This window comes from Stegodyphus dumicola, chromosome 8, assembly GCF_044657685.1.
Source record: "Stegodyphus dumicola isolate Sdum_Otavi_A_Nest chromosome 8, ASM4465768v1".
Taxonomy (NCBI): Eukaryota; Metazoa; Arthropoda; class Arachnida; order Araneae; family Eresidae; genus Stegodyphus; species Stegodyphus dumicola.
In genome coordinates, this window is record NC_140775.1 from 170,374,452 (window position 1) to 170,388,005 (window position 13,554).

The 13,554-nt window shown below is 31.4% G+C and overlaps 1 protein-coding gene across 1 annotated transcript in view; it reads left to right on the plus strand.

Moving 5' to 3' along the window:
- Window positions 1-3,444, plus strand: part of LOC118182268 (xaa-Arg dipeptidase-like) — a 28,588-nt gene extending 25,144 nt beyond the window's left edge. Inside the window, exon 6 of the mRNA XM_035351588.2 lies at window positions 2,925-3,444. Coding sequence (XP_035207479.1) covers window positions 2,925-3,220 — 296 coding nt within the window. The 3' untranslated portion in view covers window positions 3,221-3,444. The remainder of the gene's footprint in view (window positions 1-2,924) is intronic.
- The last annotated feature ends 10,110 nt before the right edge of the window (window positions 3,445-13,554 follow it).

Sequence of the window (13,554 nt, forward strand, 5' to 3'; positions counted from 1 at the left end):
TAAATGTATAGTGTCCGTGCGGCATAGAAAAGCTCTAAATATGTAGCCAACCGAAAGTCCTCTCGAGAGGTTAGTGGAAGAGGAAGAGGGGGTGGAAGACCCTCGCAACCGTATCTGGGAGCGGAACTGAGCTAAATCGCACTGTCACCTGTAAGTTGTTCAAGGGTGTTGTTCAGGGCTGACTACAGACAAGTGTATATTACCAGTAAAAACAATAACAAAAGACTACGTTTAGAAAGCCTTACACGTCAATGCTGAACCGTATTGGAATGACACGGGAATACAACATTCAGCAACTCTATGACAGAAATATGCGAAATGTCAACCACTTAAATCAAAAAACAATAAGGTTGAATAAAGGAATTGAAAATATCTGCTGAAACACTGACAGTATACCATTGTACATCATCATGTAGACATTTTGAATTAGCAAAAATGGAGTATTCGATGTATTAAAAGTTTCGTCATATGTAAGCAAAGCTTCGTTTGTGAAGATCATTTGGATCTGGTTCATTAGATTTTGCTTTAGGTGTCCATGAATTCCAAGCACCATTTTAATCCCAGAGTACAGTGACAGGGCGTTTTGAAGATAAAAATGGTGTAGATAGGATTTGTGCAACATTTTCAGCACAGCATCATACGTTGAGCCATATTCATGGTGGATCAAGTTTGTGCAAAATTTTTCAAATCGTCTTGTAAATCATATATTTATTATAGCAAACTAAAATATTATTATTATTATTTAATTGTATTTATTTTATTTTATTTTATTTTATTTTTTTTTTTTTGCATTCAAAGTGATAAGCTTTTCTTTTTACGATGCTATTTCTAAATGTTATATGAAATAAATTTACAAGGCTACGTTGTTACTGAAATACCATTTTTAAATATTAAGAGACAATCAAGAATTAACTGAAGAGTGAATTCTTTGAAATGCTTTAGGTATACGAATATCACTTGAATCACTAAATGAATTGTACGAAAATTTTAACCATCCTGTGCAAGGCAATTACAGTCGAATCCTGCTATAACGAACTTAAAGCCAATGAAATTTTGTTTCGCTGCATCCGATCTGACAAGAAAGTAATAGGGGGAATCATTTCTGAAGTGTTTAACGCCACAGAAATTTAATCGCTAGAGAAATCAAGGTAGCAACGTGGCCTTCAGGCAGGCAGAACACGCTCTGAATTCACCTTTCAAAACCTTTTCTTAAGTACAAAATTATTTTTACCTCATTGGAATCCGCGCGCGCTAGATCATTTGCATTCTGCCTAGAAAGCGTGAGTTGAAAGCAAGAGCTATAGGAAAGACTGCTTCAAAATAAAATAACTGTTAAGTAAATTAAATAAATTCCCACACACTGTTTTTCAGTTTATCGTGCGTTTATAATTTTACGCAAAAAATTACTTATCTTAAAAGCTAAGGTTTAGATCTATATCTGAAATTAAACATTTCCTTTTTAATTACGCATTCGCAAACATGAGTAAGCATCAGCATTGAACAAAGTGTTGTTGTCTGACAGTTCAATCAAAGGACCTCGAACAGAACCAAAAATCGATTCAAGCTCTTTGCTTTAGTGGATCAATGGTTCTTCAATTCATTGCGTAACATAGTAGGATATCTTAAGATGTGTTTATTATGCGTCCTGGTTTTCTAAGAGTTAAGTGCTGTATCTGTCTCATATAACCTTTTGCTTTGAACTCAGAGGAAGGTGAAGGGGAAGATTCAAAACAGTAACCTAAAAGTATTCTCTGTTATTCTAAAATGCTAAAGGGTGAAATTAAAGATTAGTAATTTTTCATTTGAAAGTTCTGGGAAAAAGCTTGAAAAATTAGGAAACTTTTCAGTCAAGAGATCCAGAGTTCATAATATCTAGTTTTTGCACATTTGGAAGCTCCCTATAGTAGCATAAAATGACATTAAGTTTATAGGAAGCTGGAAGTTGAGTTCAGTTTTATTACTTCAAAATTTGCAATAGAATATATATATTTTAGTTCAAAGGGGCATTGTCCCTGAGAGACTATTGTTTCCGTTTTGCAATTTTGCGTCGAATTACTCTGAATGTCCGTTTCACTTTTCAAATTGTTGCCACCAAATATTATCGCCCTGTGTTATATTTGAAGAAATTAAATAATGAAGAATCTGCATAAATGTATGTATGTTTCTCGCATTCTGATAAAACAACGATACACAGAGCAATCAAATTTTGAATAACTGAATCCTTCTGCGAATATGGGCACCTGGAAGCCCAAATTTGAAATTTGGAATTTGTTTTATTATCGATTTCCTATTTTGTAAAACTTTAGCGAATTTTTGATTAACAAACTCAACGATTTCAAAGCGAGTTATGGCAACGTTGTACAGAAAAACATTTTTATCTCCAGCGCGTGACACTGTGTATTGGAAATTCTAAAGATATGCTCAATTTAAAATTATTTTGCGATATTGCTCTTGAATTGAATTTTATGGTTTAAGTACGAAGAACATGATATTTAATAAATAAAAGTAACAGACAAAATGTTAAAAATACATTTTGGATGTAATTTAAAATACACTTTGGATGCAATTTAAAATCTGAAACCTTTCAGATTTTCTTCTTCTTCTTTTTTTTTTTTTTTTTTTTTTTAAAAAAAAAAGGTATTTTGGATTTTTTACCATTTTTTTTTTTTTTGGTATCATTTTCTCTTGCTTCTCTAATCAATAATCTACCTCCTTTACTGGAAGTGCTGTTAAGTGTCTATCAAATGTGTATATTAGCTCTAATATATAGACCATTATTCATGTAATCGTAAATGATTGTTGTCTGCTTCCTTTTCGTATTCCTAGTATGTGTGTAAGTTCCTATGATTTATGTGAGAAAAGCAACTTTCACTTCAACTCTCATAAAATCAGACTGATTTTTTTTTTTTTTTTTTTTTTTCCAGGAGTCAATTTTATAAGAGATGCCTCGTTAATCCCCAGCACCGGCTCTACAGACATGGGAAATTTGTCTCATGTCATTCCTTCTATCCATCCCTTCTACAGCATTTGCACCGAAGCTACCAATCACACGAGAGAATTCACAGAGGCTTCCGGAGCTCCAGAAGCCCAAGAGCCTACTCTGAAGGCAGCAAAGGCAATGGCCATGACAGCTTTGGCAGTTCTACGATCGCAGGAAACTCTGGATGAAGTCAAACGACAATTCTTCGCCGATGTTCGGCATGATCTGCAATTCCAGTGACGAGAACATCCCTTTGATCTAATTGTACCGCATAAGGATACTACTCACATTCTATCGCTGTCGCTATCGTCATCGGTTTTCAAGAATAGCATTAAATTGGTTATTGGGAAGAAACTGCGTAGATTTATCGTAGATTACACTTTCTACCTTCCATGATAAAGTCTTGTCTTAATTTTTGTAGCAATATTACTTCAGAAGTCAAAAAAATGTTCATTATTATTTCATTGGTTTATATTCATTATAAATTTTATAGCATTATATTTTAAGAAAAAATTGCTTATATTCAACCGCAAAAAGGAAACAGCTTTTTTTTTTAGATTAAGTCTATTTAATTAGTAAAAAATCTGATGTGGACCTTGTACGCCCTGTTACATCATACGCATTTTCTGCTGCATTTCATTTAAATTTGTTTTCTCAAGTTTTATTAGAGATATATTTCTCATTCAATAAATTCAGTTTTCACTTCGCGGCAAGGCAAAAACACATAAAACTCAAAACATCTTCATTAATAATTGCAATGTACAGAAAAACATGAAACACCAAATACAGTTTAAACAGTTTAAAAAAACAATTTTTAAAATTAAAATTAGAGTTTCTACACAAGAGCAAGTAAATCGGCCAACGGACAAGAAGGCAGATTTTTCGGTGTATAGAAAATGATAGTTTACTGTTGGTCCCACTCGGCAAATAGGCACTGAAGATGCAGAAACTGACTTAATTCACTATTTTACTAAGAGTTTCAAATGTAAACAAACGGCGATTTCGTTAGGCTTAAACAACTTTCAAATTTAATTTAGAAGTCAAACAAGAAAAATCAGCGCTATATTTTCAAATTTTCACGCGACTAGTTTCGATGGTTTTACCGAACCATCATCCTCAGCTGCAAAAGCGCAAATGAGCGAGATAAGATATAATGATTAGATAAGATAAGATCAGTAATTCAAACCAAAATCGGACTTGCATAAGGATACGCCCACCTTTATGGAAATCACCGGATTGCCATATAAAGGTGCAGATGATCACTTTCAAGCGAGAAACTGATCTTCAATTTGTGTAAGCTTCGTTATGCCTCTGCACTGTTTTGAAGATTTCTGTCTCTTCCAACTGGTCGACTTGCTTAAAAGTGTGTTATGCTGGGCCATCGTTATGAAGGCATTCAGTTGCAATAGGTCTCAGCGTATACCATTTTCAAGAAAACTTTACTTAATTCCGCACGCTATTTATACACAAGTGAAGCTTTCTTCAGCAAATTCCTATCTTTTCTTACATGATATTTATATCACCTGCTCCACAATTATGGAACTTCTAAGATTCTCATGGTTTTGAATTTATCACCATATTATTATCTACATTCACTATTAAACATAGGCTTTTGACTTTATCATTAAATTTACATAATTCTTACTCATTCGTAAAAGGAAGAGAATGGTCTGCTTTTAAAATTTAATCCCGGATTTTTAAAATCGAATAAAAGTCTTGCACCTTTCATCGTAGTGTAATTGTTTGTTTCACCAAACTGACAAATAAATCAAATTGCCATTAGTCACCTCTTTTATCGCTCGACCACTAATGGGCATATTATGGCAGAAGAAATGACAGTATATGTGTGCTACGACTGTTAAATTTCGTTTTCTCTATCATTACACGAAATTAAAGAGTCTCTGACTAACAACTGGCGTAATTCTTAACCTTGAACATTATTATCCGTAAAGATGTTCTGATGGCAACCAGATATAAACGCAAGTAGTAACAAAATGTAGGCTATACATATGATGGAAGAAATATATAAAAACATGAAATTAAAAAAGAATTCCAAAATGATGAAAGAAATGTGTAACAACATTAAATTAAAAAAGAATTCCAAAATGATGAAAGAAATATGTAAAAACATGAAATTAAAAAAGAATTCCAAAATGATGAAAGAAATATGTAAAAACATGAAATTTAAATGAATTCCAAAATGATGAAAGAAATATGTAAAACCATGAAATTAAAAAAGAATTCCAAAATGATGAAAGAAGTATGTAAAAACATGAAATTAAAAAAAGAATTCCAAAATGATGAAAGAAATATGTAAAACCATGAAATTAAAAAAGAATTCCAAAATGATGAAAGAAATATGTAAAACCATGAAATTAAAAAAGAATTCCAAAATGATGAAAGAAATATGTAAAACCATGAAATTAAAAAAAGAATTCCAAAATGATGAAAGAAATATGTAAAACCATGAAATTAAAAAAAGAATTCCAAAATGATGAAAGAAATATGTAAAACCATGAAATTAAAAAAGAATTCCAAAATGATGAAAGAAATATGTAAAACCATGAAATTAAAAAAGAATTCCAAAATGATGAAAGAAATATGTAAAACCATGAAATTAAAAAAGAATTCCAAAAATTGTGGAAAGAAGAATGTGAAAACAGAAAATTTCGTCAATCATTCTGTGAATTATCAATGAAAGACGACTAATAAAAAGCATATTTAACCATTGAAAGGAAGTATTTCCTTTTAAATAATCTATACAGTATCATAAACATTAATAGTTAACATTTCGAGCACCTCTTTGCATTTAAAACACCGTACAATGCTCTCTGAATCAATGAAATTGAAAAGTTATCAGCTGTCAAAAACACACAGGTTTGCTAGTGACGCCAAATCATCGCTGAATCGCCTTCTCTGGCAGTGAATGCTTTATTCATCCGGTAATAAAACGGGAGCTGAATTGGGAAATCACGTGCAGCCAACTTTAGAGATAATCGAAGTTTGAACTATTGTTATCACGTTCCGAGGAGAAAAGTGGATGAAAATGAGTTAATCATTTCAAAAAACCTTTACCTTTAGCTGCTGATTTCTACACTTCTTTCTCTTTTCAATAAAATTCAAATGATACTTCACTATGCTTCAGATAAATGGCTAAAATTTTAACATTTGTCATACTTTTTAATTTTTAAAAAAAGTAAAACTGTTATTTTAATTTAGTCTACATATTTCATATTTAATTTTGATCTTTTAGTGGGTATTTTCATAGGTTTCGTTGGGAAGCTAAGCAATAAATCGAACAATTAAAGAATTTATTATTCTTGTTTGCATTAATAGCAACTTGATCAAAAAGTTTGAAGAATGTGTACCCAAAGAAGGACATTTTGCTTTATAATACAACGGAAGCAACTCATTTACTTTCCAAATACTTCTAAAATGTTGAGTATAGTATCATAAAATGTTGAGTATAGCATGTGGGCACCCTAAATATGCAGCGAGCCGAAAGTCCTCCTGAGAGGCTAGTGGTAAGTGGAGAAGGGAGGGAGACACTCTGACCTGTTTTCCCCGGGGTACTCTTCATGAAAACTGGGAACTTGGCTGTCATTATTTACTTTCAAGTTTTATCCCACCTAGAAAGTTTTTCTCAGAAATTTTAGAATATTTTCACAATTTGTTTATTTTTAATTTAAATTAATGTAAATTGCTTTGAGTTAATTAAATCTGTTAGAATTTTTGAATTAAATGATGAAAATCCTCTGTTAATATGAAAACATTGAAATCATTGAATTAAATGTCAATCTGAAATTTAATATTTGGCTGTCTGTATATTTAAATCACAAAGTGCTAGGAACAAAAATGTCTTTGAGGTACCAAACTTTAGATTTCAGACAAAAAATAATCATAAATTTGAATTATTTTTTCTCTGCTATATTATTTTCATCACTGTTTATGTATGTTTCGGTGAAAATTTAATAAGCGAAATTTAAAATTTATTTAAAATATTTTTCATTTAGTGGATAAAAAATTTTATACTGTTAAATATTTAGCCCGTCAACTGTTTTTAGATTGTGCACTCGTGCTTCATGCAATCTGAGTTTTAGGTCACTGATATAAACCACTGCTAAATTAATTTTTGATACGAATAACTGAGTAAGACTGAAAAAACTGACTTACAGAGTAAACGAGAAATTTTTGATTAAGTATTATTACTAATTTTGCACTTAGATAGGTAATTTTAATAGAACTATAAGTAAAACTGTTGTACTTCTTTTGTAACATGAAAAATCTAAAGAGAAGGTATGCCAAAAAGGTAAAAATACAGGGGCAAGTACATTTAAGCATTGAGTAAATGGATATCTCGGTAATTTGATATCGCCAAGCTGACAATGGTTTTGGCGACGATTTGGTGATATTTTGATTTGATCCCTGTATCACCGTAATATATATTGAAATTCAATAAATGTAATCATTGAATAAATGTAATTATGTTAGCTGTAACCGTAATTCCACCTTCGTATTGTTTCCCAGTAATTTCAGGAGGCAGAAAGTGCTAGAAATATCTCGGAGGCCGGTTGAAAACTATTTAAGGCCAAAGAGAGAGCATCTGCTCTCAGTTTCCCCCTTTCAAGTGAATGAGAATGGGAGGTATTTGAGAAAATCACTCCAACATGGGATACATCAAAAAACTTGCAAGAGCAGGCTAATACATGGCCTGTTGAAAACCAGAATTTCAAAGTTCCAATCAGCTCTCAACTTCTTAGTTATTGTTTGTTGCTAGTTGTTAGTTCCTCGTGAACTGAAGTACATCCGATTAGCTTTCCCTTTAGATGCGCATTGCATTACGTTGTGTTTAATATTGTTACTAGTTTGAAGGGTAGCTACTTATTGTACTGTGTGATGCTGTAAACACATGCACGAGTATTTCTGTGAAAATTCCATAACTTTGAAGTTGATAAAATAAATTTTATTAACCTGCCATCGGATCTGTGCGCATTCAATCTATTACGAACCCGTACACATGCAACAGTATTAAAAATTAAATTATTATTTAATGTAAACTGCTTAGAATGCTTCAGATCTGAAGCATTCTCTGAAGCATTCTAAGTGGTTTACATTCTGTTTTTAATTAGATGGTATAAAATTAATCCTTTAGCAAAAGCGAGGATCTCGAAGTTCATCAACTGTTGTCTTTCAAGGTTGGTTCTTCTATATCTGATCTTAATAAATTATTTCATGACTGCGATAAAACTGACTGAAGGGCTTAAAGCAAAACAAAACAAACAATAAAAAAATCATATTCTTATCATACGGATACGGGAGAAGTTTGTTGGTTGTCAAGATTATGCCCTATCAATAATTCTGTACCTTAAACTATTGCGAAAAAACATTCCAAATTTGTGACTTTGAAAGATAAGTTAACTGTGTCATAATCTGTTTTTGTATATCTTCTCCATTTTTGAAATAAATGATAACATGATAGCATATCTCGCATAAGGTAGACATGAATAAAGTAGCTGAAACACTCATGGAACCGACGTGTCCAAAATCAACAAATGAATATGAGACTAATCGTGATTTAATCGCAGGCTTGTTGCTAGCATCAAAACATGGCTGATTTAGAGTGCGTGATATTTAATCTTTCAAAAGTTTTCCTCAGCTTACGCAATTCGTCTTTTTATGGAAAATTATAAAAATTGTTAAGATATAATTCAAGCTAATTTTAAACAAACATGGGGAATTTTTTTTATTATTCATAACGAATACTTGGTTAAAATATTAATATGCAAATATAATCAACTGTTGAGTAAAGATAATGCTGTTGCACATTCAACAGTAGACTTTTTAAACATTTCGCTTTGAATACCATGCCCACTTTGAAATGCAAGGATGTGTTCTGACAAGAATAATCTGCCCACGGATCAGGAAGTTAAATTCGAGTCAGAGCTATGAAAATCCTCTATTAATATGAAAAAATATTCTTTTAGAATATTTAAAGAGTAGTTATGTAGGAAGGGTTTATATAGGGGTAATTATATACGGAAAAATATAGGGCGGAAGATTAGAATTTTTAGGTATTCATTATTGTTGCAATGGGTTAAGTTTATCCTTAAATGAGAGAAGTGGATGTCTCCTTACAAATGAAAGAAATGAATGCTAAGGGCGACCCGTTAAAAGTGTTAACTTAATTTATGACTTGTTATGAAGGCTGAACCTTTGTTAAACAGAAACTGTATGAAATTGGTTATAAAAACATTAAAAGAAAAGAAATCTTGAGTTCAGATTTCAGTTGGAATCCAGATTGGTACTTGGTGACCATAATTCAGGGAGCTGTTGGTAAAATAATTCTGACAAACTCTCTGTAATTTAATAAGGAATTCAATTTACGACTTTTAATCTTTGCTTGCTAAAAGCAAAAGCCATAAAGCAAGAAATCATATGAAGTCAAGAAAGCTATAAATGCTGATAAATACATCATAAAACTACGTAGTTGACTATGCTCAAGATTATTTGATGCAAAGTGCAAAAATAAATATTGTTGCATGCGTAACGGGTTCGTAATAGATTGAATGCACAAATCCCATAAAACGTTAATAAAATTTATTCTTATCAAAAGAAATATAAGAGAACGCTGGAATTTTTCTGAGAAATATTTGTTCAAGTTTTCACAATATCATACAATAATAATCAGTAGTTATCCTTCAAACTACTAAAATGTTAAATAGAACACAATCCACAGCGCAGAGAGAGCTAATCCGATCAACAATAACAACAGAAACTAACTAAACAACTGAACTGAGATGTCTTTCTCCCGCTTTTTAAAGCTTTCAATCGGTCGCAAGAGAGTTCTAGTAATTTCTTTGCTTCTCGATATTCCTGGAAACCAAAAAGAGGATGAAATTACGGTTACAGCTGACATAGTAGTCAATTGCATGTATTCAATTTCAATACAAATATAAGAGATTGCATTGAAATTGAATACATGCAATTGACTGCTATGTCATCTGTAACCGTAATTCAATGTTATTCTATTTATTCAATGTTAAATGCATGTGCTCTTATATTATTGCGGGATAATAATATAAGAGCATATTGTAATTTATCACGTGCTGCATTGTACGGGGAAATACAATAGTTTTAGTTATAATTTTACTAAAATTAGCTATCTAAATTCAAAATTCGTAACAATGCATTCTGCACTTAGATTAAACTAATACAAATGAATACAACTGTCTCAACAATTTTTTCAAATTCATGTAAAGTTGTGGTATACAACATAACTTCCATGAATGAAATTTCAGTCATTCTAATTTTAATTAAAACGAAATGAATGCTCTTCCTTGAAATATATGATTATGCAAAGATAATTTTTCTTGATCAGTGGAATTTCGTAAATTCGAAATATTCAGTAACCGTATATTGGCTTGCTTTGGGAGCATAAACTAATTCCTGTTTTAAATACTTCCAACTTGTAATTTTCGTTGCCTGGTTCTCCTAACAGAAATTTATTAATGCTCTTGTATTTGCTCAGATAAAATCAATGACCAGATAAAAGCAATGAGCCAGTCAAAGAAAAAGTGTCCTGTTGAAAGAGATAATCATCACTGTGCATCCAGCTAACTTTTCAGTATGTCTATTTAAATCTTTTGCAGTGAAACACACATACCAGTACAGAAAGCACACTGAGCACTTACAAAATACGTAAACAAATTTAATGAGTTAACATTTGTTTTAGTCCAATAAAATTTTATATCACTTGCATGGCTTATTATTTATGAATTTTTAGAACGTTTCATGCAGTACAAACATTCTGTACTCGATACATTATTTAAAAAAATCGTAAGATAAAATATTGTTTTAACTATTTTTTTTTTCAGATTATTATTAGCCCAGTTGAGTTTTAGCCGAGAAGGGCTATTAGTCTCGAAATGGCATTTTGCGTAGAATCACTTTAAATGTCCGGAATTAATTTTCAAATTGTTGCCACCAAATATTATCGCCCTGTATTATAGTTAAAGGAACTACGTTATAAAGAATCTACATGTACATTTCTCGCTCTGTGAAAAAACAACGATACCTAGAGTCATCAAATTTTGAATACCATAGTCCTCCACTCGAACATGGGAACCTGGAAGACCGAATTAGAAATTTTTTTATTGTCTATTTCCTATTTTGTAAAACGTAACGAATTTTCGATTAAGAAACTCAACACTCTGAAAGCGAGCAGTGGCAACACTGTATGAAAAAAAATATTTTTTCTCCAGCGCGCGAGACTGTCTATCGGAAATTCTAAAGATATGCTGATTTTAAATATTTTTAGCCTACTGTGGTGTTAGACCAAATGTTTTTGAAACGTGTATGTATCAGTAAATGAAAAAAAAACCCGCCAGTTTGGGCGTAATATTATAATTTTTTATATATATAATATATCTGCTACTGAAAGAAAAATAATTAATATCAAATACAAAGAAAACAGCTCCCTAACTTTAATTAATATTTTCAGGTTTATATATGCCTCCAGTTCTCTTTCAGAATCATGTGATCTTTTAGCACTGCGTGCATATTTATTAGTATTTTTCTAATGCAAAAATAAGTTAAAATATATCTATGATTTGGTATCTATGATTCTACAGTTTTCATTATTAATGTTGTAATAACTCCATTCTTGCTTGAATGAATTTATTTAAAACTATATTTCCGTAAAATAGTACGTATTATTAATAGCAATTGATCCAAAGTCTATTTAACTTAAATTTTCAAGTAATCGAGTTTTTTACCCCAAAGGGGTGTTAAATCCAAAGAGTTATTAGTCTGAAAATGCCAATTTACGTCGTTTCACTTCTGTTTTCATCCACATTTCAAATTGTTGCTACCAAATATTATCGCCATATATTACATTTAAAGAAACTAAACAATGAAGAATCTGCATAAATGCATAAATATTTCTCGCATAGTGAAAACAATCTGTACCTTGAGCCATCTAATTTTGAATAACGTAGTCCTCCAACCGAACATGGGCACCTGAAAGCCCAATTTTTGAATTTTGAATTTGGTTTATTATGTATTTGAAATCTTGTAAAACTTTAACGAATGTTTGATCAACGATTTCAAAGCGAGCAATGGGGAAAAAAGCACGGAAAAAAGCACTTTTATCTCCAGAGCGAGAGCCTGCATATCGGAAAATCTAAAGCTATGCTGTTTTGCTGTTTTTAAAGTAACTTGTGATCTTGCTGTTGAATTGAATTTTATGTGGTTTAAGTGCGAAGAACTTGATATTTAATAAATAAAGGTGGCACACAAAACGTTAAAAAAGACCTCTTGTGAGAATAATATAAAATCTGAAAGTTTTCAGATTTTCTATTTTTCTTATTTTTTTTTTTTACTGGTGCTCAATTGCATATAATAGCCTTCAACCAAAGACTTAAAACAGGAAGGTACAAGCAATATAGATTCTCGAGATTTATCACATTCAGCAATTTATGTATTATAAACCTCAAGGATTCGCAAAGAAAGAATCATATTTTGAAACAAGCTTAAATCATTCAAACAGTGCGTAGCTGTTGACACCTTTCATGGCCAGCTTCGATCCTCACTTTATATTTCCTCAGCCAATTTATCTATTAATTGTGCTTCTTGAATTCTTTTTTTCCTGTTGCTGAAAAGAAATGGCTAACGTCTTTGTTACAAAATTATGCACCAGCTCTAGTTACCTGTTACATAAATATAAATAAATTTGATAAACTATATACTACGTCATCTTCCACAAATATATAAATATATGGAACAATTCATTTAAACAACGATTAAAAAGGTATAGGTCTAATAATTTTAGAAGATGATTTTGGGTTTAGATTTGCGTTTATAAAAAAGTAACTGGAATGTTAGATTTTTTTTTTTCCCAAAAAATTAGTTTTCTGGAATGCTAATTTCATCCTTGCATCCTTAGATGTTTCTAGCGTTAATCATGGGCGTTTAACATCCTTTTGTAAATAGTCGAGCGTGTTTCTGTTTACTGTTTTATTAGTCCAAAGGGATTTGAATCCCGAAGGACTATTAATTTCGTTTTGGCATTTTGCGTCGGACTCATAAATGTCGGTTCACTTTTCAAACTGTTGCCACAAAATGTTAGAGTCCTGCATTATATTTGAAGAAATTAAATAATGAAAAACTGCATAAATGTATGTATATTTCTCGTATTGTGATAAAACAACGGTACATAGAGTGATCGAATTTTGAATAACGTAATCCTCCAACGAATATGAGCATGTGGAAGACCAAATTTGAAAATTGAAATTTGTTTTATGATCGATTTCCTATTTTTTAAAACTTTGACGAATTTTTGATTAACAAACTCAAGGATTTCAAAGCGAGCAATGGCAACGTTGTGCAGAAAAAACATTTTTATCTCCAGCGCGTGAGTCTCTGTATCGGAAATTCTAAAGATATGCTCGTTTTAAAACTATTTTGCGATATTGCTGTTGCACTGGATCTTATGGTTTAAGTGCGAGGAATATGATATTTAATAAAGAAAAGTAACACACAAAATGTTAAAAAACGCCCCTTTGGACGTAATTTAA